Below are 27,808 nucleotides of genomic sequence, written 5' to 3'. Positions count from 1 at the left end.
AGTTTTCTGCCATTCTCCAGGACTGATTTTCCTAGATGCTTTCCTCCAGACCTTCTGAAAACTCTAAATTTCAGTTACTTTTTATGGCAGAGCAATAATGACATCTATCTTAGCCTAGGCCTGTGGGCTACCTTTTTACTTCTGAAAAGGGCCACTAAAGAGCTTGTGTAAACAAGAGTCCCTGGAGAAGGACATCATGCTTGGTAAAGTAGAGAGAGGGTCAGCAAAAGGGAGGAAGACCTTCAATGAGATGGATGGCACAGTGGCTGCAACAATGGGCTCAAGCAATAACAACGATTGTGAGCATGGCGGACAACCGGGCAGTATTTCATTCTGTAGTACATAGGGTTGCTATGAGTTGGAACTGACTCGACGGCACCGAACAACAAACAAGAGTTATACACCCTGGACCTACACCTTTACCTACAGTAAAAACCAGCAGAAGCTACGGGATTGACTCATAGCAGCCCGATATAGGACAGAGTAGAACCACCCCAAAGAGTTTCCAAGGAATGGCTGGTGGATTCGAACTGCTGGCCTTTTAGTTAGCAGTCGAGCACTTAACCACTGTGCCACCAGGGTTCCTCATTATTATTAGCCAGATCAAATTCTTAAACCAGGTTGTCTCTGCCAATGACCAGAGCAAACTCTAGGAGTCAAATTTTTTTCCTTTCTGTTAGAACATTTTGCATAGTAGCTCTGAGGGTTGGAGTTAATGTAGATCAGCATCTTTATTGAGCACCTTCTCTGTGCCAGGCATGTGCTGGGTAGGCATGTGCTGGGTATGGAAGATACAGTGGAGAATATAACAGAGCCTGGGCGCTGCCCTCATGGGGCTGACAGTTTGGTGGGGAAGATAGACATTACATCATAAGCAATTAAGCAATGAATTCCCAGCACACAAAGTGCTCTCAAGGCAGACCACACAGTGTTTGGGAGAATATAATAGTAGCCTCATCTAGTTTTAGGTACAGTTTGAGTCAAGGAAGTATGCATAAGAGCTTAGTACATAATGAAAGAGCATTGTATTCATCAACTCTAATCATAGAACTCAGCCTGATTCCACCTCCAGCTGATTGCTGCTACCACCCACCAACAATAGTTTGCACAGAGAGGTTTATAATTTGCACAAGGTCACACAGCTAGTAAGCAGCAGAACCACATTCAGAACTGGGCCTTTCTGACTCATTTTCATGCCCCTAACATCTGCTCTGCCACCCACTTTACCATTCAGATGGGCTGTAGGGTGAGATGCAGCTCCTTAGCGCCCCTCTTTCTCTGTGCCCCTGAAACAAGCCAGGTACAGATTGTGGGTTGTGATCATTCCTTGAGTAATCAGAAACAAAACGTGCTCCTTGTGGAACCCTGGGATGGGCCCAGAAGCAGGAGCAATGATACTTCAGTCCGGCTGGGTGGCTAGGGTCTCTCTACTACGTGGGCTGTTCTGAGAGCCTCTCAAAGTGAAGGAGATGATGCAAAGGTGGTATCTGCTGCCCCCTGCCCCCTGCCTTGAGCTTTTTGGGGTAACTGGAAAACACACAACTAGTAAGTTATGCTGTCTCCAGGTGCCTTTCTGCCCAACTTGGTGGAGGTGGGCATAGGTGAGAGTTCCCACAAAAATGATGATGATAATAATTGCAGCAAACACTTTATGGGGCTCAGTATGTGCCAGCACTGTTCTAAGCAGTTTGCATTTATTAGCTCATTTTGCCCTCACAACAACCCTGTGAGAGGTGGACACTGTTATTAACAGGTAAGGAAACTGAGGCACAGAGGGGTGAGCAGTTTGCCCAAGGTCACACAGCTAGTAGGGGGGCTAGTTATAAAACTGATGTATACAGAAAGTAGAGGGGTGGGAGGCTGGCCCAAGTGGCCAATACTGACTTCCAGATGGGCCCTCTACCCTGAGAATGGAACAGATAGGCCAGCCCTGCCCCAACCCCCGCTCCCCCTGCCCAGGTCAAAGCTGCCCAGCCTGGCCAGGCTGGTTAGGAGGGCAGAAGAAATGCAGCAGCCACTTATACCTTGGGGGAGAGAGATGGGAAAAGTAGCCTGCTGCCTTTCCACCTGAAATCGTGGGCTTCAAAGGATCCCTGAGAAGTCATCTCACCCCACCCCCAGCTGTGGTTAAACCCTCCAGAGCCCTGTGGTGGCCCCTCCTCCCTCCTGGTTCCCTTGTTCCTCCTGTCACAGGCTTTGCAAGAGGAAAGGCCACACATCATTGATGCTCATTCCCATGCCCACCTGGTTTTTAAGGAAATTTCCCTTTTGTTTTGCTCCAGTCTACGTCGGTAGTCTGGTAACTCCTTAAAAATGGAGATCAGATCACCTCTCCCCACTTCAGGGAAGGGTGTAGACACAGTTTCTTTCTCATTTTGGTCAAACATAAGAAGTTCCACGTTTTTCATTAGTGGTGTTGACATTTTACATGTAAATAATGTGAACAAATCAGTGGTCTTATTTAACTATGCTTTCCTGCCCTTCACCCCACTGGGTTCTGACACACTTCTTTGGTGGGCTGTGTGTCGCCACTCCCAAGACTACCCACCCATTAACCAGTTGCCATCCAGTCGATTCCGACTCCGAATTGTAGTGACCCTATAGGACAGTGCAACTGCACTGTAGGGTTTCCTAGGCTGTAAATCTTTGTGGAAGCAGCCTACCACATCTTTCTCCCATGGATTGACTCGGTGAGTTTGAACTGCAGACCTTCTGGTTAGCAGCCGAGCTCTTAACCACTGAAGACTTTCTTCCCCTAAAGATTACTCCCCTAAAGGCTGAATAATCCCCTGCTGTTGCTGCTCCTTGGTGTCATTTCTACTTCCTTTAATCTCCCACCTCTTTTTCAGCTGGAGCCAAGCAGGGCAACGCTCTGTGAAGGGTTGTCTGTCTTGGAGTGGTCACACACTCGATGTGTATATGCTGGAAAAAGCTAGAAGTGGCAACAGGTGCCCTGTGGGCTGGGGCCTCCCTGGGTGGTGGTGCTCCTGGGGATTTGTTTGACTTAAAATGTGTGTAACATTTTTAAAATGGTTGCCAATATTAAAAAAAAAAAAAACTGAAGTTTTCACATAAAAATTCAGGTTTCTGGCTACTCTTTAAAAAATTAGAATATTTGGCAAACGTGTTGCAAATATTCTTATGTTGAAGCAGTCAACAGTTTTTGGGTAGCAGTGGCCTCCTGTTTGCCCCAGGCCCTGCTGCTCTGTATTGTCCTGTACCTGTCCCGTTCTCCCATTTAACAGTCTGTTCTCTGCTGACATGTAAGCTTGGGGTATTCATTTGTTCCTTAGTTCTTCTTTCTGCTACTGCAGGGTAAAGCAGTTGAAATGGTGGGTCACCCAGGACTTGTAGGGCTGAAGCTTACCCATAGTCAGCTCTAGCCATAGCATCCATCTGACAGGCAGGGGGCTGACTCTGGCATCCGGGCATTCCCTTTCCTGTCTGTAGTCCCCTCTGCCTGTTGCCACCCCTACCCTTCTCCTGGGCCACTTAACAAAGGGAGCTGTCGTAAGGGCATGGATTCCATGAGACGGGCAGCTAGCTCGGGGGCAACCTGAGGAGACGTGCTCTGATTAGCTCCACACACACAGTCATCCAGGAGAAAGAGAGTATGAGAATTTGCCTTGCATCCATTAGGATGCTCAGAAGAGAAATGCCTGGAGGGGAGATCAGGGAGCCAGGCCCTGGGCACTGATGGGGGCTTGGTGCCTTGAGAGTGTGGCACCAAGGAAGGACTCCCTGGTTGGCACCTGGTCCTCCTGCAGCTTTGGTGCCCATATGTGGTCAGTGGGACTCCTTACATGGTATCTCCCTTATGAGGGCTGCCACCCCACTCCTCTTGGTCCCATGTGGCCCACAGCATGTGCCCCACCACCTCTACCTTACCCTCCACCCAAGGCCAGACTCCCACAGGCTCCCAGTGACCACCCTGCACACAGCAGATACCTGGAGCATTTCTGTGCAGAAAGTTGTGCCAGGGCTCTAGGGGGACCCAGAGATAAAGACGAAGTCCAGTGCTTAGCACCCCCCAACCCTAGCAGGGGAAATGCGACGTCAAGGAAACCAAGCCCTGACAGCTAGATTTTGAGGGAGAAGAAGAGGGCATGCTCCCAAGAAGGGAGGCAGAGTGGCCATGTGGCCAAGCAAGGAGCTCTGTGTTGAGATTCCCAGGTGGGGATGTGTGGCCTTGGACAAGCACAGAACCTCTCTGACCTTCAGGGTCCTCATCAGTTAAAAAAAAAAAAGGGTAACTGATGCTGCTGTTGCGACCTAGCTGTGAGGAAGCAGGAGGAATCATGGCAGCAAACACTTGGCTGACACCTGCCACCTGGTCAGTACTCCATGAATGGAAGCAAGTGGCTCATTGGAAGGAGGCCTTGGAGTTAGAAGAGGGCTCATTCTGGGAGACTGGGTTTAAGAAAGGCTTCCTGGGTGATGGAAACGGGTAGTGGTGGTTGCACAGCATTATGAATGTAATTAATGCCACCAAATTGTACACTTCAAAATGTTAAAATGGCAAATTTTATGTTATATATATATTTTACCACAATAAAAGAATGATATTAAAAGAAAAAAAAGAGCATAGTCTGCAGTCAGGTGCCAGTCAGACTGCCTAGTCCAGACCCTGGCCCCACCGTCGCTAACAGCATGGCCTCTGACAAGTTCTCACAGTCTTGGTTTCTTTATCTGTGCAATGGGAACAGCAACACTTATGTGGAGTTGATGAAATCATCCTTTATAAGCGTGTAGCTCAGTACATAGCATTTAACTAGCACCTTGTAAATGTTGCTACTGTTAATGAAGAAATAAATTAAAAAAAAAAAAAGACTTTCTGGGGCAAACAGTGGAGCTGCTCCTTACAGAAGAGGGAGTATTTTTATAGGCAGAGAAAAGACGAAAAGGCAGTCCAAGCAGACGGAAGACTCACTGGCAGACTCTGTGGGTGCCAGGCAGCTGCCAGGAGCCTTGAGCCCTGGTGAATCGGACGCCGGCCCTGTCCTCAAGGACTCTGTGCTGGGAGTCACCAGGAACAGAGGCTGCTGTGGGGAGGAGGCTGGCAGAAGCTCAGGAATGGCCTGGAATGCCATGGTCGGGGGGGAAGCTGCAGCATCCGGGGGAATCAGTGTGCCCAGGGCTTAGTTGAGGGGATAATGCTAGAGTAGTGGGGAGGATGATGCTGGTAACGGGGCCCCAGGCTGAGGACAGATACGAGCTGCTGTGGTGGACTTGCCACATGCAACAGAGTTGCTAGGCCTTGGGCATGGGTTTGAGGGGAAGGGATGGTTTAAACTGCTGGGGGAGGAAGAGGAGGCATGTGTTAGGGCAGAGAGGTGGGCCAGATTATGAAAGGTTGAGCCTGAGGCGCCTGAGGAGGAGTGTGAAATGAGGGGCTCACTGAGGGAGTAGGAGATAGACAGTGGCCTGCCAGACACTGGGGAGCGCGAGGGCCCTCAGTGTGGGGAACCCTATAGAGCGTCCTGAGGCCGGCCCTCCCCAGTGGGTGACTACCAGTGTGACCTTCCCAGTGCCCCCAGAAGTTCTCTTTACTGCAAGTGAGACTGCCCAGCACTAGGAAAATATTAATAGGCCCTCAGGGAGTGAGAACAAGAATTTAAAAATAAAGCTACTTCTTCTCTTCTCCCAGTTGCCAGTCAGGGAAGCTGGGGGCCAGATGAGAGCCCTGCCGTCACAAAGCACTGCCTCTGCCCCTCTTCCCTGGACTGAGAATTCATTCCCATTCTCCCTGTTGATGGTGGGCATGGGTGTGCAGTGTGGAGGGTGAGGGCTGAGGGGGACCCCCAGCATGCTGAGTGGCAGTCACCATCATGAGCAGGGCATGCCAGTGGGCATGCGTTTTGAAAGATTCTGTGGACCCTTGGATACTCCTCACTTAACTCCTCAGTTTTGAGGTCCTCCTAGACCCACCAGGCTTGATGGACTAGCTGGGTGGTAGGTGGGGGAGAGCTTTGGTTTTGCAGATTGCCAAGCCTGCAAAGTCAGCTTCTTCTACTAACTTTACTCTTGGGCAAATGGCTTTGCATCTCTGTCTCCCCATTGATAAAATGGAAGTAATGAATCCTACCCCGCTTGTTCCTATCCTCAGGCCCTGTGGCTGTGCTGGCCTTATCTGGGATGCCTTTCGCAGCTCCTGCCCTGCCTGCTGCAGGGAGCTTCCCTGACCTTCTAGCCCTTTCCCATCTCCTTCTCCTCTCTCTGAGCCTCTGGAGCACTGTGCAATTCATCCAGTATCTCCTGGGCTCTTCTGGCAGGTTAGTCTTGGTCATCAGAAAGAGTTGTGGAGCCCCTGTTGGATTGGGCAACCATCCAGCAAGCCTACGTTGTACTCCTGTCGTGGGCCTGTGGATACCGAGGGTCTGAGAGCCTCTGCTTACATGTGAGGCTCATTGTGCCCTCACCCACCTAGCCTCGTAGCCTTGGGTGCTTGTTCCATTATCATTCAAGCAACCTCTCTGTGCCAGGCTCTGTGCTTAGTGCTAGAGATACAAAGATGAAGATACTTAGTTTTCTGGGAGCCAACAGTAACTCTTCCCCTACTCCCAGCCCTCCACACATATACAATCTACATTCCAGTCACATCATGTTGCTTGCAGCACTTAAGTATCTCCCTGGTTTTTCACACCTCCATGCTTTATGCCTTTTCAGCTTCTGTTCCTCTCTTGGGACAAGTTTGTCCCTGTTGTTCACGTGAGGAGTACTTACTTGGCCTCTAAAACTCCATTCTGGCATTGCCTCTACCAGAAAGACTTCCCCAATTTCCTGGGTTGGATGAGGTGCCATCCCCCCACTGCTCCTATACTTCCGCTTGACTTAACCCTGTGTCAGTAGCCCTTATGGCACAATGTTTAAGCACTTGGCTGCTAACAGAAAAGCTGGCAGTTTGAACCCACCAGCCACTTCACAGGAGAAAGATATGGTAGTTTGTTTCCGTAAGGATTATGGCCTTGGAAACCCACTGGGGCAGTTCTGCTCTGTCCTGTATGGTCATTGTCTTAGTTATCTAGTGCTGCTATAACAGAAATACCAAAAATATATGGCTTTAACAAACAGAAGTTTATTCTTGCACAGTTTGGGATGCTAGAAGTCTGAATTCAGGGTGCCAGCTCCAAGAGAAGGCTTTCTCTCTCTGTTGGCTCTGGGGGAAGGCCCTTGTCATCAGTCTTCCCTTGGTCTAGTCTCTTCTCAGGGCAGGGACCCGGGTCCAAAGGACATGGTTAGCTCCTGGCTCTTCTTGCTTGGTGGTTATGAGGTCCCTCTCCTCTCTTGTATTTCTCTTTTATGTCACAAAGAGATTATATTTCTCTTTTCTATCACAAAAGAGATTGATGCAAGATACAACCTAATCCTGTAGATTGAGTCCTGCCTCACTAATGTAACTGCCCCTAATCCTGCTTCATTAACATTATAGAGGTTAGAATTTACAACACATTATAATCACATCAGATCACAAATGGTAGACAACCACAGAATGCTGGGAATTATGGCCTAGCAAAGTTGGCACACGTTTTGGGGGGACACATTTCAATCCATAACACTATGAGTCAGAATCGAATGGCAATGGGTTTTGGTTTTGGTTTAATGGAACCGTATATGTAGCACCTCCCCCCACCCCCCTCCGCTGTACGCTGTGAACCCTTTTGGGGTCAGGGGCTGCAGCTCATTCACCTTGGTAGCCCAAACTCCCAGGACCTGACACACAGTAGATGCTCTGGGTATGTAAGTCTCATGGAGCCTGAGCATATGTGTCTATTGGGGGGAGGGTGGCCAACACTGGTGGCTTCCCTAGTTTACCCCTCCAGATCATTGTCCTCTGAGCTCAGATAAAACTAGGCCCTTTCTCAGATCATGTGTCCTGTTAGGTTTTTTTTCCCAAGGTTATACTAATAAAAGCCAGAGGGCACCCAGAGAGGGGCTAGGTTTTATGACAAGGAGCATTTCTGATCAAAAGATCAGAGGGAGGAATTTTGGTGTCTTCCTTGTTCTAATCTATTCCTTGAGCAAGCATCTCCTACATGCTTGTGGGAATGCAAAAGAAGATATGAATCTTACTTTTTAGGACCTGAAATCCCATTTATCATTCAGTCAACAAGCATTTGGGGGCTTGCTGTCCTAGGGCATTGCTGTAGGGATTACAGTAGAAGGCCTAGGCATGGGCACTGTCCCCCAAGGCAGAGTTGGGGAGCTGAGACCAGCACACAGTCAGTGTAGGAGCTTACAGAGGAGTGGCTGGTGAGAGGCTGCATTCTTTTGAGCTATCACCTGTGCAACCAGCCAGTTTGCAAAGGTTGTGCTCAAGAAGGGCTTGGGACAGGCAGGAAGGTTTCCTGCAGGAGGACAGACTTGGAATGGACTTCAAGGAAGGATGCTGATGATAAAGAATGGGATGTCTATGAAATAGTCACTGGGTGCTAGGTGCTGGTTCAGGAAGATAAATGTAGCTTATGTAACTAAAAAAAACATGAGGCAAATGCTGCCCCTATCCCCACTTACACAAAAGAGGAAACTAAGGTATAGAAGGTAAGTAACTTGCCTGTGGTTTCAGACCATCTGATTCCATAGCTCAAGGTCCATGGTGTGGGGTTCCAGATGAGGGGCCAGTCCAGAGCTGGGTGAGGAGCAAGCAGCCTGTGTGTAGGGCCACCAGGAGACTGCCTGGAGCTAGGGCAGGGACCAGGACAGTGGAGAGGATCCCAGACAGAGGTGCTGGAAAACAAGGATCTCAGAGCTGCCTGGTACCCTCTGTCCTTCTGGGGAGCTGGCTGTTCCCCAGCCTCCTCTCTGGTCCTCAGGGCAGAGGACCTATGCGCATTTTGGTCACCTTTTGTCCCAGTTGGGATCTGGAGGTAAAGGGAGTATCTGTTCCCAGTGGCCAGCATTTGTCTTGGGAGCCTCCAGGGCCCTAGCCGGCCTAGCTATTCCTTTCACAGGGGCAGCAGCCTGGGCTTGGAGGACTCCCTGACTCTGCTACCTGCCTGGCTTACTACTAACCTTTCTCCAGTCTTCCTGGACCTGCTCCCTCTGGCCTGGCCTGACTGCACACATGCCCCCACCAGCCTGATCAGGCACGAGAGGGCCTGGGTTCTGGAGGTAGACTGTGAATTCACTGCCACTTTCTAGCAGGGTAATCTTTTTTTTTTTTAATAGTTTTTTTAAGTGAAAGATTACAAATTAAGTCAGTCTCTCACACAAAAACCCGTATACACCTTGCTACACACTCCCAATTACTCTCCCCATAATGAGACAGCCTGCTCTCTCCCTCCACTTTCTCTTTTCCTGTCCATTTCACCAGTTTCTAACCCCCTCCGCCCTCTCATCTCTCCTCCAGGCAGGAGATGCCAACATAGTCTCAAGTGTCCATCTGATCCAAAAAGCTCACTCCTCACTAGTATCCCTCTCCAGCCTATTGTCCAGTCCAGTCCATGTCTGAAGAGTTGGCTTCGGGAATGGTTCCTGTCCTGGGCCAACAGAAGGTCTGGGGGCCGTGAGCACCGGGGTCCTTCTAGTCTCAGTCAGACCCTTAAGTCTGGTCTTTTCATGAGAATTTGGGGTCTGCATCCCACTGCTCTTCTACTCCCTCAGGGGTTCTCTGTTGTGTTCCCTGTCAGGGCAGTCATCTAGTTCTTAGAGCCGGGCACCATCTAGTTCTTCTGGTCTCAGGATGATGTAGTCTCTGGTTTATGTGGCCCTTTCTGTCTCTTGGGCTCATAATTACCTTGTGTCCTTGGTGTTCTTCATTCTCCTTTGATGCAGGTGGGTTGAGACCAATTGATGCATCTTAGATGGCTGCTTGCTAGCGTTTAAGACCCCAGATGCCACTCTTCAAAGTGGGATGCAGAATGTTTTCTTAATAGATTTTATTATGCCAATTGACTTAGATGTCCCCTGAAACCATGGTCCCCAGACCCCTGCCCCTGCTATGCTGGGCTTCGAAGCATTCAGTTTATTCAGGAAACTTCTTTGCTTTCGGTTTAGACCAATTGTGCTGACCTCGCCTGTATTGTGTGCTGTCTTTCCCTTCACCTAAAGTAGTTCTTATCTACTATCTAATCAGTGAATGCCCCTCTCCCACCCTCCCTCCCTCCCGCCATCCTAACCACAAAAGAATGTTTTCTTCTCAGTTTAAACTATTTCTCAAGTTCTTATAATAGTGGTCTTATACAATATTTGTCCTATTGCAACTGACTGATTTCATTCAGCATAATACCTTCCAGGTTCTTTCATGTTATGAAATGTTTCACAGATTCCTCACTGTTCTTTATCGATGCGTAGTATTCCATTGTGTGACTATACCATAATTTATTTATCCATTCATCTGTTGATGGGCACCTTGGTTGCTTCCATCTTTTTGCTATTGTAAACAGTGCTGCAATAAACATGGGTGTGCATATATCTGTTTGTGTAAAGGCTCTTATTTCTCTAGGATATATTCCAAGGAGTGGGATTGCTGGATCCTATGGTAGTTCTATTCCTAGCTTTTTAAGGAAGCGCCAAATCGATTTCCATTCGCCATTCCCACCAGCAGTGTATAAGTGTTCCAATCTCTCCACACCCTCTGCAACATTTATTATTTCGTGTTTTTTGGATTAATGCCAGCCTTGTTGGAGTAAGATGAAATCTTATTGTAGTTTTGATCTGCATTTCTCTACTGGCTAATGATCATGGACATTTCCTCATGTATCTGTTAGCTACCTGAATGTCTTCTTTAGTGAAGTGTCTATTCATATCTTTTGCCCATTTTTTAATTGGGCTATTTGTCTTTTTGCAGTTGAGTTTTTGCAGTATCATGTAGATTTTAGAGATCAGGCACTGATCAGAAATGTCATAGCTAAAAACGCTCTCCCAGTCTGTAGGTAGTCTTTTTACTCTTTTGGAGAAGTCTTTGGATGAGCATAGGTGTTTGATTTTTAGGAGCTCTCAGTTATCTAGTTTTTCTTCTGCATTCTTAATAATCTTTATACTGTTTACGCCATGTATTAGGGCTTCTAACGTTGTCCCTATTTTTTCTTCCATGATCTTTATCATTTTAGATTTTATATTTAGGTCTTTGATCCATTTTGAGTTAGTTTTTGTCCATGGAGCGAGGTATAGGTCTTGTTTCATTTTTTTGCAGATGGATATCCAGTTATGGCAGCACCATTTGTTAAAAAGACTGTCTTTTCCCCATTTAACTGTTTTGGGGCCTTTGTCAAATATCCACTGCTCATATGTGGACGGATTTATGTCTGGATTCTCAATTCTGTTCCATTGGTCCATGTATCTGTTGTTGTACCAGGACCAGGCTGTTTTGACAACTGTGGTGGTATAATAGGTTCTAAAATCAGGTAAAGTAAGGCCTCCTGCTTTGTTCTCTTTCAGTAATGCCTTATTTATCCGGGGCCTCTTTCCCTTCCATATGAAATTGGCGATTTGTTTCTCCATCTCATTAAAGACCGTCCTTGGCATTTTGATCGGAATTGCATTAAATGTATAGATGGCTTTTGGTAGAATAGACATTTTTATAATGTTAAGTCTTCCTATCCATGAGCAAGGTATGTTCTTCCACTTATGTAAGTCTCTTTTGGTTTCTCGCAGAAGTGTACTGTAGTTTTCTTTGTATAAGTCTTTTACATCTCTGGTAAGATTTATTCCTCAGTATTTTAACTTCTTGGGGGCTACTGTAAATGGCATTGACTTGGTAATTTCCTCTTCGATGTTCTTTTTGTTGGTGTAGAGGGATCCAAGTGATTTTTGTATATTTATCTTGTATCCCAGTACTCTGCTATTAGTTTCAGTAGTTTTCTGGAGGATTCCTTAGGGTTTTCTGTGTATAAGATCATGTCATCTGCAAATAGAGATACTTTTACTTCTTCCTTGCCGATCTGGATGCCCTTTATTTCTTTACCTAGCCTAATTGCTCTGGCTAGGACTTCCAGCACAATGTTGAATAAGAGTGGTGATAAAGGGCATCCTTGTCTGGTTCCTGATCTCAATGGGAATATTTTCAGGCTCTCTCCATTTAGGGTAATGTTGGCTGTTGGCTTTGTATAGATGCCCTTTATTATGTTGAGGAATTTTCCCTCTATTCCTATTTTACTGAGAGTTTTTATCATGAATGCATGTTGAACTTTGTCAAATGCCTTTTCTGCATCAATTGATAAAATCATGTGATTCTTGTCTTTTGTTTTATTTATGTGGTGGATTACATTAATTGTTTTTTTAATGTTGAACCATCCCTGCATACCTGGTATGAATCCCACTTGGTCATGGTGAATTATTTTTTTTTGATATGTTATTGAATTCTATTGGCTAGAATTTTGTTGAGGATTTTTGCATCTATGAGGGATATAGGTCTATGTTTTTCTTTTCTTGTGGTGTGTCTACCTGGTTTTGGTATTAGGGATATGCTGGCTTCATAGAATGAGTTTGGTAGTATTCCATCCTTTTCTATGCTCTGAAATCTCTTTAGTAGTAGTGGTGTTAACTCCTCTGAAAGTTTGGTAGAACTCTGCAGTGAAGCCCTCCGGACCAGGGCTTTTTTTTGTTGGAAGTTTTTTGATTACCTTTTCAATCTCCTCTTTTGTGATGGGTCTGTTTAGATGTTCCACCTCAGTTTGTATTAGTTTAGGTAGGTAGTGTGCTTCTAGGAATTCATCCATTTCTTCTAGGTTTTCAAATATGTTTGAGTATAGTTTTCCATAGTAATCTGATATGATTCTTTTAATGTCAGTTGGGTCTGTGGTAATATCGCACATCTCATTTCTTATATGGGTTATTTGCTTCCTCTTCTGTTTTTCTTTGGTCAGTTTGGCCGGTTTGGTTTATCAATTGTGGTGATTTTTTCAAAAAACCAGCTTTTGGTCTTGTTAATTCTTTGAATTGTTTTTCTGTTTTTTTTTTTTCAGTTAGTTCAGCTCAAATTTTTATTATTTGTTTTCTTCTGGTGCCTGTGCGTTTCTTTTGTTGGTCTCTTTCTATTTGTTCAATTGCTGGGATAATTCTTTGATTTTGGCCCTTTCTTCTTTTTGGATGTGTGCATTTATTGATATAAATTGGCCTCTGAGCACTGCTTTTGCTGTGTCCCAAAGGTTCTGATAGGAAGTGTTTTCCTTCTCATTGGATTCTCTGAATTTCTTTATTCCATCCTTAATTTCTTCTATAATCCAGTCTTTTTTGAGAAAGGTATTGTTCAGTTTCCAAGTGTTTGATTTCTTTTCCCTGTTATTGATTTCCACTTTTATGGCCTTCTGGTCAGAGAAGATGCTTTGTAATATTTCAATGTTTTGGATTCTGCTAAGGCTTGCTTTATGACCTAATATGTGGTCTATTCTAGAGAATGTTCCATGTGCACTAGAAAAGAAAGTAGAGTTGGTTGCCGTTGGGTGGAGTGTTCTGTATATGTCTACGAGGTCAAGTTGGTTGACTGTGGCATTTAGATCTTCTGTGTCTTTATTGAGCTTCTTTCTGGATGTCCTGTCCTTCACCGAAGGTGGTGTGTTGAAGTCTCCCACTATTATTGTGGAGCTGCCTTTCTTACTTTTCAATACTGTTAGAGTTTGTTTTATGTATCTTGCAGCCCTGTCATTGGGTGCATACATATTTAATATGGTTATATCTTCTTGGTGTATTGTCCTTTTAATCATTATGTAGTGTCCTTCCTTATCCTTTATGATTGATTTAACTTTAAGTTCTATTTCGTCAGAAAGTAATATTGCCACTCCTACTCTTTTTGATTGTTGTTTGCTTGATATATATTTTTCCATCCTCTGAGTTTTAGTTTGTTAGTGTCTCTAAGTCTAAGGTGTGTCTCTTGTAGGCAGCATATAGATGGATCTTGTTTTTTAATCCATTCTGCCACTCCCTGTCACTTTATTGGTGCATTTAGTCCATATGCATTCAGGGTAATTATGGATAGGTATGAATTTAGTGCTATCGTTTTGATGCCTTTTTTTGTGTGTTATTGATGGTTTCATTTCACTCTTCATTTTATGTGCTGAGTAGATTATCTTCATATATTGTCCTTTGCTCATATTTGTTGTCATTGATTTTGTTTCTGCTGAGTCTCTTTTTTTTTCTTGTATTTTATTTTGATGAGTAGGATAGTTTATCTCCTTTATGGGTACCTTATTATTTACCCCCATTTTTCTGAATTGAAACCTCACTTTTATTTCTTTGTATTGCTGTATCTTCCTCTCCGTATGGAAGGTGCATGATTACATTTCTTGGTCCCTCTTTATGATTTTAATGTTGTCTTCTTTTATATAATAAGATCGCCATTACCCTGTGTTGGGCTTTTCTTTTCTTTTCTTTTTTATACTCTTGGTTTGTTTTTTTGGATTTCCTTGCCTGGGTTGACTTCTGGTTGCTCTGCCCACGGTTCTAGTCTTGTGTTGATACCCGATATTATTGATTTTCTAACGAAGGAACTCCCTTTAGTATTTCTTGTAGTTTTGGTTTGGTTTTTACACATTCCCTAACCTTGTGTTTATCTGGAAATGTCTTAATTTCACCTTCATATTTAAGAGACAGTTCTGATGGATATATGGTTCTTGGCAGGCAATTTTTTTCCTTAAAGTTTTTAAATATGTCATCCCATTGCCTTCTTGCCTGTATGGTTTCTGCCGAGTAGTCCGAGCTCATTCTTATTGGCTCTCCTTTGTAGGTGAATTTTCTTTTATCCCTCGCTGCTCTTATAATTCTCTTTATCTTTGGTTTTGGGAAGTTTGATTATAATAAGTCTTGGTGACTTTCTTTTACGATCTACCTTACATGGAGTTCCATGAGCATCTTGGATGGATATCTTCTCATCTTTCACGATATCACGGAAGTTTTCTGCCAACAAATCTTCAACAATTCTCTCTATTTTCTGTCATCCATTCCTGTTCTGGTACTCCAATCACTCGTAGGTTATTTCTCTTGATAGAGACCCACGTGATTCTTAAAGTTTCTTCATATTTTTAAATTCTTTTATCTGATTTTTCTTCAAATATATTAGTGCCAAGTGATTTATCTTCAAGTTCAGAAATTCTAGCTTCTACTTGCTCAATTCTGCTCCTCTGGCTTTCTATTGAGTTGTCTACTTCTGTAATTTTATTGTTAATCTTCTGAATTTCTGATTGCTATGGATTTTTCCAGCTTTTTAAACTTTTCATTATGTTCCTGAATAATCTTTCTAATTTCTTCAGTTGCTTTATCTGTGTGTTCCTTGGCTTGTTCTCCGTATTGCCTCATTTCCTTCCTGATGTCTTGAAGGGTTCTGTATATTAAACTTTTGTATTCTGCATCTGGTAATTCCAGGAATACACTTGCATCTAGAAGATCCCTGGATTCCTTTTTGAGAGCCTGCTGAGGTGATCATGGTCTGTTTCTTTATGTGACTTGATATTGGCTGTTGTCTCCGAGCCATCTGTAAGTTATTGTATTAGTTTATGCTTGCTTAGTGTGTCATACCTTCTTGCTTTGTTTTGTTTTGGTATACCCGTACGGGTTGCTTGAGTGAGCTAGGTTGATTTATTTTCACCTTTGGAGCTCTGATGCCCAGTCCCCAGATGGCTAGAGCTGTTATCGGATATATCAGTCTAGAAGTCCTTTCAGTTTTCTTGTATGAATTTAGCTCAGGTTTCCAGGTAGCTGATCATCAAGTGTGTGGTACAGCCTCTGTCTTACAGTCTTAGAGGGCGAAGGGTGATTGGCGTGTATACTGGTATCTGATTGCAGCAGGGGGTCATGCTCTGAACAAGGCAGGGGGCTGAGAACTGACCCCCAAGTGTCTCTGAGGAAAACACGTCTCTGTTCCCTAGAGCGTGCTGGTGGGTGGGTTTTGCAGAGGGACCAAGGGCACCCAAGGTTTTTGGTTGTAAGGACTGGGAGTTAGCAGTTATCTTTTGACCCCTGTCGTGGGTGGCTGGGTGACCTGAGTGGAGCTACCAGTCCTTAGGCCCCTGATGTGGGTAGGTGAGGACCTTGTTTAATAGGCAAAGGGATGTCAAACATCAAACACCCACCTCTCCACCACACAGCTGAAATGGTTGGAGTTTGCCAACAAGGGCCTAGTCTCCTGAAATAGGCCCACAAAGGTCCATGCAGAATGAAAAGGTGCTCAACTTCCACAGACGGTTTATACCTGGACAGGAGCCGCTTCTGTCCTGAGCTCCCCCAGTTAATGGAGCTAGCAAATTATCTTTTCCCCCCAGTTGCAAATTTTTTCCTTCCCCAAGGCCAGAGCTTGGCCCTAGGTGCTCGCCAGAGTCTATCTCAGGTCCAGGGATTCACCTGGTGAAGCCGGCTTGGGGGTGGTGGGGGAGCGCGGTAAAATATACGCAAGTACTTAGCTTTTGCCGAGAGCGCTGTTCTCCTCAGGTTCCGGAGATGTGGGTGGGCTTTGCAGCTGGCTGCTTCTCCCTGAGGAAACTACGGCCGAACACTAGTACCAGCCTGCCGCTGCTGCTGCTGCTCCTGCAATGGTGTCTGAGGGCTCCCCGTGATTCAGGTCTGGTAACTCCTTTCCACTTCTGAACGGCCTCTTCCTCCCCCTGCCCCTCAGTTCATTGTCTTAGCTTGCCTTTGATGCTCAGGGCTCTAGCAGGGTAATCTTAGAGAAGTTATTTCACTTCCCTGTGTCTCGGTTTCTTCAACTGTAAAATAGAGATAATAAAAGTTCCTACATCATGGGGTTGTGGTGAGAATTAAATGGGTAAATTTGGTAAAGTCTTCAAACTGCATCTGACACACTGTTTATATTAATTAAGCCTTCCTGCTGTTTTTACATGATCACTATTGTGGTTATTACAGCAGGTGGGTTCTGCACGCTTGCCCTGAGACTCACAGTGCTGGAGGCACTCTCACACTCTGTCAATATACATTTGTGTATAAGGAAGCAAGTGGTACTTGAGGGTGATAAGCCCTCCTCACCTGGCTAGCTTCAAGCATTAACCTTTGCCTAGATCTCTGGGCCCCTGTCTTAGGCTGGGTTCTCTAGAGAAGCAAAACAAGTGAAGTGAGTGTGTGTACATACACACACACACACATACACAGATTTTATCAAGGAAATGGTTCCGGAGGTTGTAGAGGCTGGAAAGTCCCATGTCCACGGGTCAGGCTGGAGGCTTCTCCTGATTCATGTAGCTGTAGGGCTGATGAACCCAAGATCAGCAGGTCGATGACAGGCCTCTCCCTCTCACTCACAAGCTGCGCAGACAGACGAATCCCAAGATCAGCAGATAAGATAGCAGGCTGATAGCTTACAGGCTGTGGACGCTGATAAATCCCAAGATCAGCCGGTAAAGTGCTAGCTCAGGTCCCAAGAACCAGAGACCAGATGCAGGCTACCCTCAAATGTCCTGAATCTTTCCCATGATGCAATATGGCCACCAGGTAAAATGTTTTGGAGGAAACCAGAGGGCAGTGGCTTTAGATATGGATGACAAACAAGTTTCCTCTCTGGGACCAATCAACTGGTTCTGGTTGCCAAAGGTGCTGTGTTGAAAAGGGTTCTAAAACTGAGCAAAGAAGAGGGCCATGATTGATTAGTGATGTCTGCTGTGGATCTGGGCATGAGGAGGGTCAGCACCCATGCCACATGTTCACCATCTAGACCTGATGATCTTTAAGATCCTTCACAGCCTGAAGTAATCAGGCCTTTGAACCTCTGCTGATCATTTACATTTCTAACAAGTTCCCTGCTGAGAATTTGCATGTCCATCCCAGATATACTGAATCAGAACCTACAGTTTAACAAGATCCAGGTGATTCTTATGTATATCTTCCTTGGAACTAGTTAGAAATGCAAAATCTCAGAAGGGAACTTGTTAGAAATACAAATTTTCATCAGGGGTTCAAATTAGAATGAACTGGTTCGAAGCCCTGGCTGTGACATACACGGATGGATGGGTAGTCAAGTCTTAGTAATGGAGTGAGCTGAATGCTCTGGTGGCTTCCTAGAGGAGTTGAGTGGCACAATGCCAGCGCTGGGCTTGGCTTAGCAAAGGTATGAGATGCAGGACTGGAACAAAGTATTGGGGAACAGAGAATGAAGCCTTAAGGAATACCAACTAGCCTAGACCGCTGGCGGCAAGCACACTATTTATGCACAGCCTGCAGATCAGCAGCCCTGGGGGAGCTGCCCATTTCTGGGAATTGTGTGAAGTGAAGGACAACTCCTGGAACGCAGAGCCTTTCCTCCACATGGGCTGGGTCACTCCCCGCAATGTGTCCTCATCCCCCTCAGCTGGACCCACCCAGACACCATAGAGATGAGATTAGCTTCCCAGGGCAGATTCAGCTCAAGTTGAGAAAGTCCACTCACTCTTCCAAGAACTCCATTAATAGTGAATTTGCCCGCCCTCTTCCAGCCTTATTGACTTAGAAAACTTGTAGTTGGACTGATGGGGTGAGAGGAAATCTTTAAAATAATTACTATAGAAATGGAGAAGCAAAAAGCAATGAAAACCAAACTTTCAATAAAATTGGAAGCATCTGTGGGAGAGGGTCTGGGTTGGCCACTGCCCTAGCCTCTGAAAATCTGGGTGGTACAAACAGTTAACATACTTGCCTGCTAACTGAAAGGTTGGCAGATAGACTCTACCCAGAGGCACCTCAGAAGAAAGACCTGGCAATCTATTTCCAAAAAATTAGCCATCGAAAACCCAATGGATAAAAAGATTACCTACAGACTGGGAAAAAGTTTTTAGCTGTGACATTTCCAATCAGCATCTGATCTCTAAAATCTATGTGATACTGCAAAAACTCAACTACAAAAAGACAAATAATCCAATTAAAAAATGGGCAAAGGATATGAACAGGCACGTCACTAAAGAAGACATTCAGGTAGCAAAGAGATAAACATGAGGAAATGCTCACGATCTTTAGCCATTAGAGAAATGCAAATCAAAACTACAATGACATTCCATCTCACTCCAATAAGGCTAGCATTAATCCAAAAAACACAAAATAATAAATGTTGGACAGGTTGTGGAGAGACTGGAACACTTACACACTGCTGGTGGGAGGGTACGACCGCTTTGGAAATTGATTTGGCGCTTCCTTAAAAAACTAGAAATAGAACTACCATATGATCAACAGTCCCACTCCTTGGAATGTATGCTAGAGAAATAAGAGCCTTTACACAAATAGATACATGGACACCCATGTTCATCGCAGCACTGTTTACAATAGCAAAAAGATGGAAGGAACCAGGGTGCTCATCAACGGATGAATGGATAAATAAATTATGGTATATTCACACAATGGAATACTACGCATCAATAAAGAACGATGATGAATCCGTGAAACATTTCATAACATGGAGGAATCTGGAAGGCATTATGTTGAGTGAAATTAGTCAGTTGCAAAAGGACAAATATTGTATGAGACCACTACTATAAGAAGTCAAGAAATAATTTAAACAGAAGAAAATATTCTTTGATGGTTACGAGAGTGGGGAGGGAGGGAGGGAGACAGAAGGGTTTTCACTAATTAAATAGTAGATAAGAACTATTTTAGGTGAAAGGAAAGACAACACACAGTACAGGAGAGGTCAGCATAACTGGACTAAACCGAAAACAAGGCAGTTTCCTGAATAAACTGAATGCTTCGAAGGCCAGCATACCAGGGGTGGGGGTTTGGGACCATGGTTTCAGGGGACGTCTAAGTCATTTGGCATAATCTATTAAGAAAACATTCTGCATCCCACCTTGGAGAGTGGCGCCTGGGGTCTTAAACACTAACAAGCAGCCATCTAAGATGCATCAATTGGTCTCAACCCACCTAGAGCAAAGGAGAATGAAGAACACCAAAGACACAAGGTAATTATGAGCCCAAGAGACAGTAAGGGCCACATAAACCAGAGACTACATCAGCCTGAGACCAGAAGAACTAGATGGTGCCCGGCTACAACCGATGACTGCCCTGATAGGGAACACAACAGAGAACCCCTGAGGGAGCAGGAGAGCAGTGGGATGCAGACCCCAAATTCTCGTGAAAAGACCAGACTTGATTGTCTGACTGAGACTAGAAGGATCTCAGAGGTCATGGTCCCCGGACCTTCTGTTGTCCCAAGACAGGAATCATTCCCAAAGCCAACTCTTCAGACAGGGATTGGACTGGACAATGGGATAGAAAATTATACTGGTGAAGAGTAAGCTTCTTGGATCAAGAAGACACATGAGACTATGTGGGCATCTCCTGTCTGGAGGGGAGATGAGAGGGTGGAGGGGATCGGAAGCTGGCAGAAAGGACACGAAAAGAGGTGCTGTCTCATCAGGGAGAAGTAACTAGGAGTATATAAAAAAAAAAAAAAATTTTTTTTTTTTTTCCTAGCAAGGTGTATATAAATTTTTGTACCAGAGACTGACTTGATTTGTAAACTTTCACTTAAAGCACAATAAAAATTAAAAAAAAAAAAAGAAAACCCGATGAAGTACAGTTCTACTCTGACACCCATGGGGTCACCATGAGTCAGAATCGACTCGACAGCAACTGGTTTGGATTTTTTGGTTTGTAGTCATGGCCAGGGAAACAGCCCTGAGACTGAAGAGTGCCATGAAAGTTGAAGAATCAAGATGACAGTTAAAGAAAAGCCCTGTGATGCCACAAAACTAACAGCCAAAAGAATTTGAGGCAGCATGGCATGGCAGCTCCAAGCGTGAACTTCAGCATCTGGTGGATCCCTAGCAGATGCCCACTGAACGGTGGAGGCTGTTACTGCTGCACGGCCCCTCCTGGGCACCATTTGTTCTGGCCAGGACTATGACACTGTTTTGGAAGTGGTGTCAGGGAGGGGTGGGTGCATGGGAAGGTCATGGAGTCCCTGCACCCCTTGACAGCATCTGCAGCCGAAGCCATGTCTTTTATGTGTGCAGCTCACTTAGAACAATGGGCATGGTGTGTGTTTTTGATCTATGCTTTTGGGAAAAAAGCCCTGTAGAGCCCCTAGAAACTGGGCACTTGGGGAGAAGGGGGAAGATTTGGTGAGGGATAGTAACCATTGGCCACTGCTGTTTCTGGAGGTTGCTGGGGCCTGGTACTGTCCTAGGTATTTATCAGGTAACCAGTTTCTGTGGAGCCGACTCTGATTCATGGTAACCGCATGTGTATCAGATTCAAACTGTGCTCCATAAGATTTTCAGTGGCTGATCCTTTGGAAATAGATCACCAGGCCTTTCTTCCAAGGTGCCTCTGGGTGGACTCAGACTTCCAACCCTTCAATTAACAGCCGAGCACATTAACCATTTGCACCACTCAGGGACTCCAGGCATTTATATCTGTTACTAATTTGGGTCCTCCTATGAAGATCCACGGGTGGCACAAAAGGTTTGTGCTTGACTGCTAATCTAAAGGTTGGTGGTTCCAACCTACCCAGCAACACCATGGTTCCATAAAGATTACAGCCAAGAAAACCTTATGGAGCACAGTTCTACTCTGTACCACATGGAGTTGCCGTGAGTAGGAATTGACTTAATGACAGCAGATTGGTTTTTGGTTTGGCAGCCTTATGTGATGTAGGTATTCTTAACTAGGGCCATGGAGGATCAGGAAAGTGCTCCAAATGACTGGAGTGTACCAGATTGGAGGGAGACCAGGGACCCAACTCCTTTGCATATTAGTGCAAATATACCCTTATTCAGGGGGGCCTCTTTGTTTTCACTGGGCCCTTACCCATTCTCAATGACCCTGTTTCTCCTGTTTTATAGATGGGGAAACTGAGGCTCCATGAGGTTAAACAACTTGCCCCAGGTCACATAGGAGTCCATATTCGAGTAGAATTTGGCTGCCTGGCTGCAGAGTCCAGGCTATCACTGAGCCCCTAGGTTGTCTTGCTGAGAACCACTGGGGCTTGGGACAAGACTGTCCCCAGGAGAGATGGGACCCACTGAGCACACTTTGAAAATTGGTGGGTGAAAGGGTTATTCTGGAGTTATCAGCCCACCCAGCCCCCCACCTCCCAGAGACTTGAGCCTACCCTCTGTCAGAAGGACGGCTTCACCTTTCTGCTTTTTGGCACAGGGAGGGATGGGTGAGTGGAAGGATGTATTAGGGAATATCAAGTGGCCAGTCAATGAGTAGTCACTGAGCATCCTATGGGTTGGGCCCTGTCTGGCCCTGTGAGAGGCAAGGAAATGAACAGACTTGGCTCTTGTCCTCACAGAACTCAGGATCCACTTGGGAGGCAAATCTGGCATCCAGGAAACAACTTCAAACCATGCAAGATGGTGCTAACCATGAGGAAAGAAAGGGAGCAAAAAGATGGACAGCAACCAAAAATGATACAGGGTCTTGTGTGATTGGTTCTGACTTCCTGGTAGAGGGAAGGGAGACAATCCCAACCCCTTATGGGAGAGTTACCCCTTCACCCTCCGCGTGGTGAGGGCCCGCTCAGTGGCTATAGGTTGTCTGCTTGTCATTCAGAAATGCCAGTGTTGAGCCTCTGGTTCAGTTTAAAGATAGCCAAAGTTTGCCCATGTATGTTATTAAAAATGGTCTGCAGAGGAAGCGACATTGCCTTTTAGGAAAAAGTTTCCAGTATGAGTGATGCTGTCGGTTGCTGCCTGCAGGCTGAGCAGCTCGGGGCATGGTGGTTGCCATGGGAATCAGTGCGCAGACCCCATTGCGCTACTGTCTGGTTTCTGAGTGGAGGAGGCTGTGTGGAACCGCAGAGTCATTTCCCATGCAAACAGTGTTCTAAATAATGGGTGTCTTTCCCACACAGGCCCATTTAATTTGACTGTAATAGAGCACTGGGGCTTCTCTGGGGGAAAGGCAAGGATGCTGGGACTCGTGTGTGCCTGTGTTCTTCCGGGAACAGAAGAACAAGGCTAGAGTACACACTTTGAGCAGCTTCTCTGAGCTGGGCACATTGCATACATCTTTATTTCATTTTTAGAGTGATCCTGTAAAGTATGATTCTCCAACCTCATTTTAAGAACAAGAAACTGAGGCTGTGAAAAGTAACTTTTCCAAATCACTCAACTGGTCAGCAGGAGAATATCTGACACAGAAAATGAGAGAGGAAACTTGAAGGAGAACCTCAGGTCTCAAGAAGGCCTATCACTTCAAAAGGGCCTATCTATGAGCCCCAAAAGGTAAAGAACCAACATTCTAGAATGATCTGTGACGTACCTTCTAAGTTGAGAGGGCTGAGGTGAGGGAGGGGGGCAGGTTGGGAGCATCAGCATCAGCAATTTGCTCCTTAACCACCAAGCAACTTTTTATCCGTGGTGACTTTTGTCATAGCCAGTGGGGACATACAGTTTGTTTGGTTTTTTAAAATAATTTTTCTTGTGCTTTAAATTTAAGTGAAAGTTTACAAATCAAGTCAGTCTCTCACACAAAAACTTATATACACCTTGCTAGTTACTCTCCCCCTAATGAGACAGCCGCTCTCTCCCTCTACTCTCTCTTTTTGTGTCCATTTCTCCAGCTTCTAACCGCCCCCCCCACCCTCTCATCTCCCCTCCAGGCAGGAGATGCCAACATAGTCTCAAGTGTCCACCTGATCCAAAAAGCTCACTCCTCACCAGCATCCCTCTCCAGCCCATTGTCCAGTCCAATCCATGTCTGAAGAGTTGGCTTCGGGAATGGTTCCTGTCCTGGGCCAACAGAAGGTCTGGGGGCCATGAGCACCGGGGTCCTTCTAGTCTCAGTCAGACCCTTAAGTCTGGTCTTTTCATGAGAATTTGGGGTCTGCATCCCACTGCTCTCCTGCTCCCTCAAGAGTTCTCTGTTGTGTTCCCTGTCAGGGCAGTCATCTAGTTCTTATAGCCGGGCACCATCTAGTTCTTCTGGTCTCAGGATGACGTAGTCTCTGGCTCATGTGGCCCTTTCTGTCTCTTGGGCTGGTAATTACCTTGTGTCCTTGGTGTTCTTCATTCTCCTTTGATGAAGGTGGGTTGTGACTAATTGATGCATCGTAGACGGCTGCTTTCTAGCGTTTAAGACCCCAGATGCCACTCTTCAAAGTGGGATGCAGAATGTTTTCTTAATAGATTTTATTATGGGGACATACAGTTTTTAAGGATCTTCCTCTCTATCACATGAGACAAGCCCATTCGTACATGTGTGGTGTGCTCTTGACTGCTGTGCCTCTTGCCCCTCCTCCCTTTTTACAAAGACATCATTTAGTCCTTTTTCTTTTTTTTTTTTGGTGAGGGAGGGGGAAATCTGGAAAGCATGTCTATTAGGAGAAGGTACTCCCTATGGCCTTTATGAATTGGTGGGTTCCCTGGACTCATTCTCCTGTCCTCCCAACCCCTTCTTTCTTCCTGGGCTCACACTTGCTTCCAGAAGGGTCCTTTGTGATTGAAGGAAGGGAGACAGTCCCAGCCCTTTGCTGAGAGAGTTGCCCCTTAGCCTACTGCGCAGTGAGGGCCAGTGCTGTGGCGAGTAGGTTGATTGTCATTCACAAGTGCCAGTGTTGAGCCTCTGGTTCATTCAGGAAGTGTCTGCTCTGTGCCAGTGCTGTGCCAGGCTCTGGGGGTACAGAGATGGACAAGATGCAGTCCCTGCCCTTTTGTGCAGGAGTGAATGTGTACAAGATTCCAGGAGTAATGGTAGCCCCTGCACCAGGAACCGCAGGGCTGAAAGTATGGGATGGACATGAAGAGTTTGTGCTCTCAGGGGTCCTGGGTGTGTGCAGAGGACACAGTGTGACCACAGGGCACTCTGGGAGAACACAAACCTGGTCGAAATAGAGCAGTGTGTGAGGGGCCACAATACTGGCGTGTCTACAGAGGTCAGCATGGCAGCCAGGCACAGACCTAGAAAGTCCAGTGAACAAAACTTGACCCATCAGCTATGGACAGGCAGCTCTAAAGGTGTTTCACCAGGAGGGACCCAGTCTGATTATTGTGTTAACCGTGTATTCTAACCTGTTCCACTGAGTCTGAGTAGGAGGGGAAGCTAACTCAGCTCCTATGATCTGTCGGAGGCTCAACCCTGAGCTCAGGCACTGTAAAGGGAGGGGCTCACTGACCGTTTCCTGCCAGCTGCCTTGGCAAGCAGAGGGCATTTTTTAGTTCCCAGGTGGTTCTGCTTTGGGTGGTCTGAGCCCTGAATCAATTATGTTCAGTTCATGTCCTGTATCATATTTCCTTTCTTGTTTTATTTTGAAAAGAAAATCAAGAGAAACGATTTTCTTTCCCCATGCTTCTCTCTCACTTAATATTTTATATTCATGTAGCTGCCAGCAGATAATGTAAGCTTTAAAGCAGCCTCTTTCACAGTCAAACACGGTTCACCTCCACCCCAAGCCAAGACAAAGTTTCCATGAGGGACAGTGAGGAGCCGGGTCCCCTGACCCGGAAGGCAAAGTAGAGAGGGAGCTGGCCCTTACCCTCTTATCCCCTTTTCTCTCTCCCTCCAAGTCCCCTCCGGCTCCTTTGGACTGCCATCACTGTTGTGTATTCAGCCTGGGAGAGCTCAGTTTATCTTCATCTCTGTAGTGAGATGCGGGAGCCAGATACTGGGGCTGCAGCAGGTGTTGGTCTTCCTATCATGTACCAAAGGAGCTTAAATCCCCGTGCAAATGAAAGGAAATTGCATGTCTTCAGGTGGCTTGAACATTTATTTTGTTGGGTACATCTTGATAGTGTTTGACTATTCCAGTATACAAGTATAATACATGCTTGTAGAAAATTGAAAAAAAGTTCCCAGAAATCTCCCTCAGAGACAACTCCTGCCAAACCTCTATGCCTGGATGCACATCTAGATAAGTGATATAGACGGATAACTTCATATACCTGAAATCGTATGAACTTGCTATTTTGAAGCCTGTTTTTTTTTTTTTTTAAATCAATAATTTGTTAGTGAATATCAGCATTTTTAATGGCTCCATAGTATTCCATTGCATGGATAAACTATTTTTTGACCAACATTTAGGTTATTTCTATTTTACCTGTTCTTAACATCTTTGTATGCTTGTCTGATTATCTGCTTAGAATAAATTCTTACATGTGGCATAGCTATGATGAGGGTATTTACATTTTAAATAAAGGGTATTCTCTGTCCAATGCAGACAGATTGCCTTTCTCACTGCCGGGTATAAAAGCACCTACTTCCCCACACTGAAGGGAAATCCTAGATGTCAACATCAGGCTTCAGTAACTTTGCAAAGGATTTTGCAATGCCCCTTGCCTGTACCACCATGCAAATCAGTGTGACTGCATAACCCACATTTGTGTATAACACCCTCTCTAAAGAAATCTGACTACAATTGAAGGCTCATTGAGAGCCTAAAATAACTGTAGAGATCACCTAATCCAGCCCTTTTATCTGGTAGATAAGGAGAATGGTCAGTGACCTTCCCAAGGGCCACAGAGCCAGGGAGTGGCAGAGCACTCAGCACACACAATCAGTTGTCCTTCTGATCACACTGCCTCCTTCCACCCACTCTATGAGCCACATGTACCATGCCCCTCCTTCTCCCAACTGAAACACAGATTCTCTTCTCCTAAACAGAGGTAGGATCAAGCTTTCGCTCCCTCGGCTCAGGATTCATTTTTATACTTTCCAGGAGGTAGTCTGGCATCTCCTTGGTTAGCAGCTTAGATCACTGGCAGTGGCAACAACCAAATTGTTCTTTATGCGATTCCTAACCACCTCCCCCACCCCATCCCACCCCTCTGCGCTTTGCACAACCATCAGTGCTTAACATCTGATGCTGACAACTGCCCCTTCATTCCACATGTCTTGCTTCCCCAGGTCTGACCTACCAGAAACATGGCAACCAGCGCTGTCCCCAGTGACAACCTACCCACGTACAAGCTGGTGGTGGTGGGCGATGGGGGTGTGGGCAAGAGTGCCCTCACCATCCAGTTTTTCCAGAAGATCTTTGTGCCTGACTACGATCCCACTATCGAAGACTCCTACCTGAAACATACAGAGATTGACAATCAGTGGGCCATCTTGGACGGTGAGACCTGGGTGGCAGCCCTGTATGGGGGTGGGATATGAGATGAGGAAGGTTGGGGACTGCTGACAGACTTCAGTGGGGCAAGATGGTTTCCTTCATGTTGTTGTTATGGGATAGTTGGTATAAGGCCATGCAAAGTTTCCATGGTGTATTCTGAACAAGGAAGGCCCTCTTAGCTGGCTTGGAAGAGATTTGTGAAAACCAAAATGTGTATTCAACAGAGGAAAGGCTAGAATCATGGCACCTCAGTGATGTCATTTTTTTTTTTTTTTTTTTTGCTGATTAGAAACTCTGATTAGCTGTTACAGATGTCTTTAGCTAGTAAAAAAGGGAAAAACATTATTTCTTAATAAACATAGTTTATTTGGCAAGTATCCTTTAGACGGAAAATCTGTCATTTGACATTGTTTCTAGTTTAGTCTAGATTAGCAGTTCTGAAAGTGTGGTAGCCCAGCCAGCAGCATCAGCATCACCAGGGAACTTATTAAAAATGTTAATTAACAGGCCCCTACTGATTCAGAAATTCTGAGGACGGAGCCCAGCGATCTGTGTTTTAATAAGCCCTATTGGTGATGCTGAAGTTACAGAACCACTAACTTCAGATTATTGTTTTACTCTAGATTCCTCATGTATGATGACCTTGATGTCATCCCACAACTGGACTGGTCTTCAGTCATTAGTGTGCAATGTGTCAGATCTATTCTTAAGATGGTCTCTAAATTCAGGTGGGATATACTCAAGGTGGTACTTTGGCTCTCATGGACTTGTTTTAGCTTTATTCACCTTCTACTTGAACTTGAATATGAGCAATTGATGATCTCTTCTACAGTCAGCCCTGGCCTTGCTCTGACTGATGTTATTGAGCTTCACCATCGTCTCTTTCCATAGATGTAGTTGATTTGATTC

General features: G+C 45.4%; 1 protein-coding gene across 13 annotated transcripts in view; it reads left to right on the top strand.

Annotated features, from left to right (window-relative positions):
• Positions 1-27,808, top strand: part of MRAS (muscle RAS oncogene homolog) — an 81,842-nt gene that overhangs the window by 12,765 nt on the left and 41,269 nt on the right. For 5 of the 13 annotated variants that reach the window (XM_064277266.1, XM_064277265.1, XM_064277264.1 and 2 more), the window contains one exon: positions 26,692-26,902. The exons of 1 other annotated variant lie outside the window; for it this stretch is intronic. In XM_064277266.1, the coding sequence (XP_064133336.1) occupies positions 26,710-26,902 (193 nt within the window). In that variant the 5' untranslated portion in view covers positions 26,692-26,709. Of the gene's footprint in view, positions 1-10,173; positions 16,487-22,876; positions 23,076-26,691; positions 26,903-27,808 lie in introns of those variants that run through there. 7 more of the 13 variants (XM_064277263.1, XM_064277261.1, XM_064277260.1 and 4 more) reach the window with 4 other exon arrangements.

The sequence above is a fragment of the Loxodonta africana genome, chromosome 26, assembly GCF_030014295.1.
Source record: "Loxodonta africana isolate mLoxAfr1 chromosome 26, mLoxAfr1.hap2, whole genome shotgun sequence".
Taxonomy (NCBI): domain Eukaryota; kingdom Metazoa; phylum Chordata; class Mammalia; order Proboscidea; family Elephantidae; genus Loxodonta; species Loxodonta africana.
This window is presented reverse-complemented; position numbering and strand designations above follow the sequence as displayed.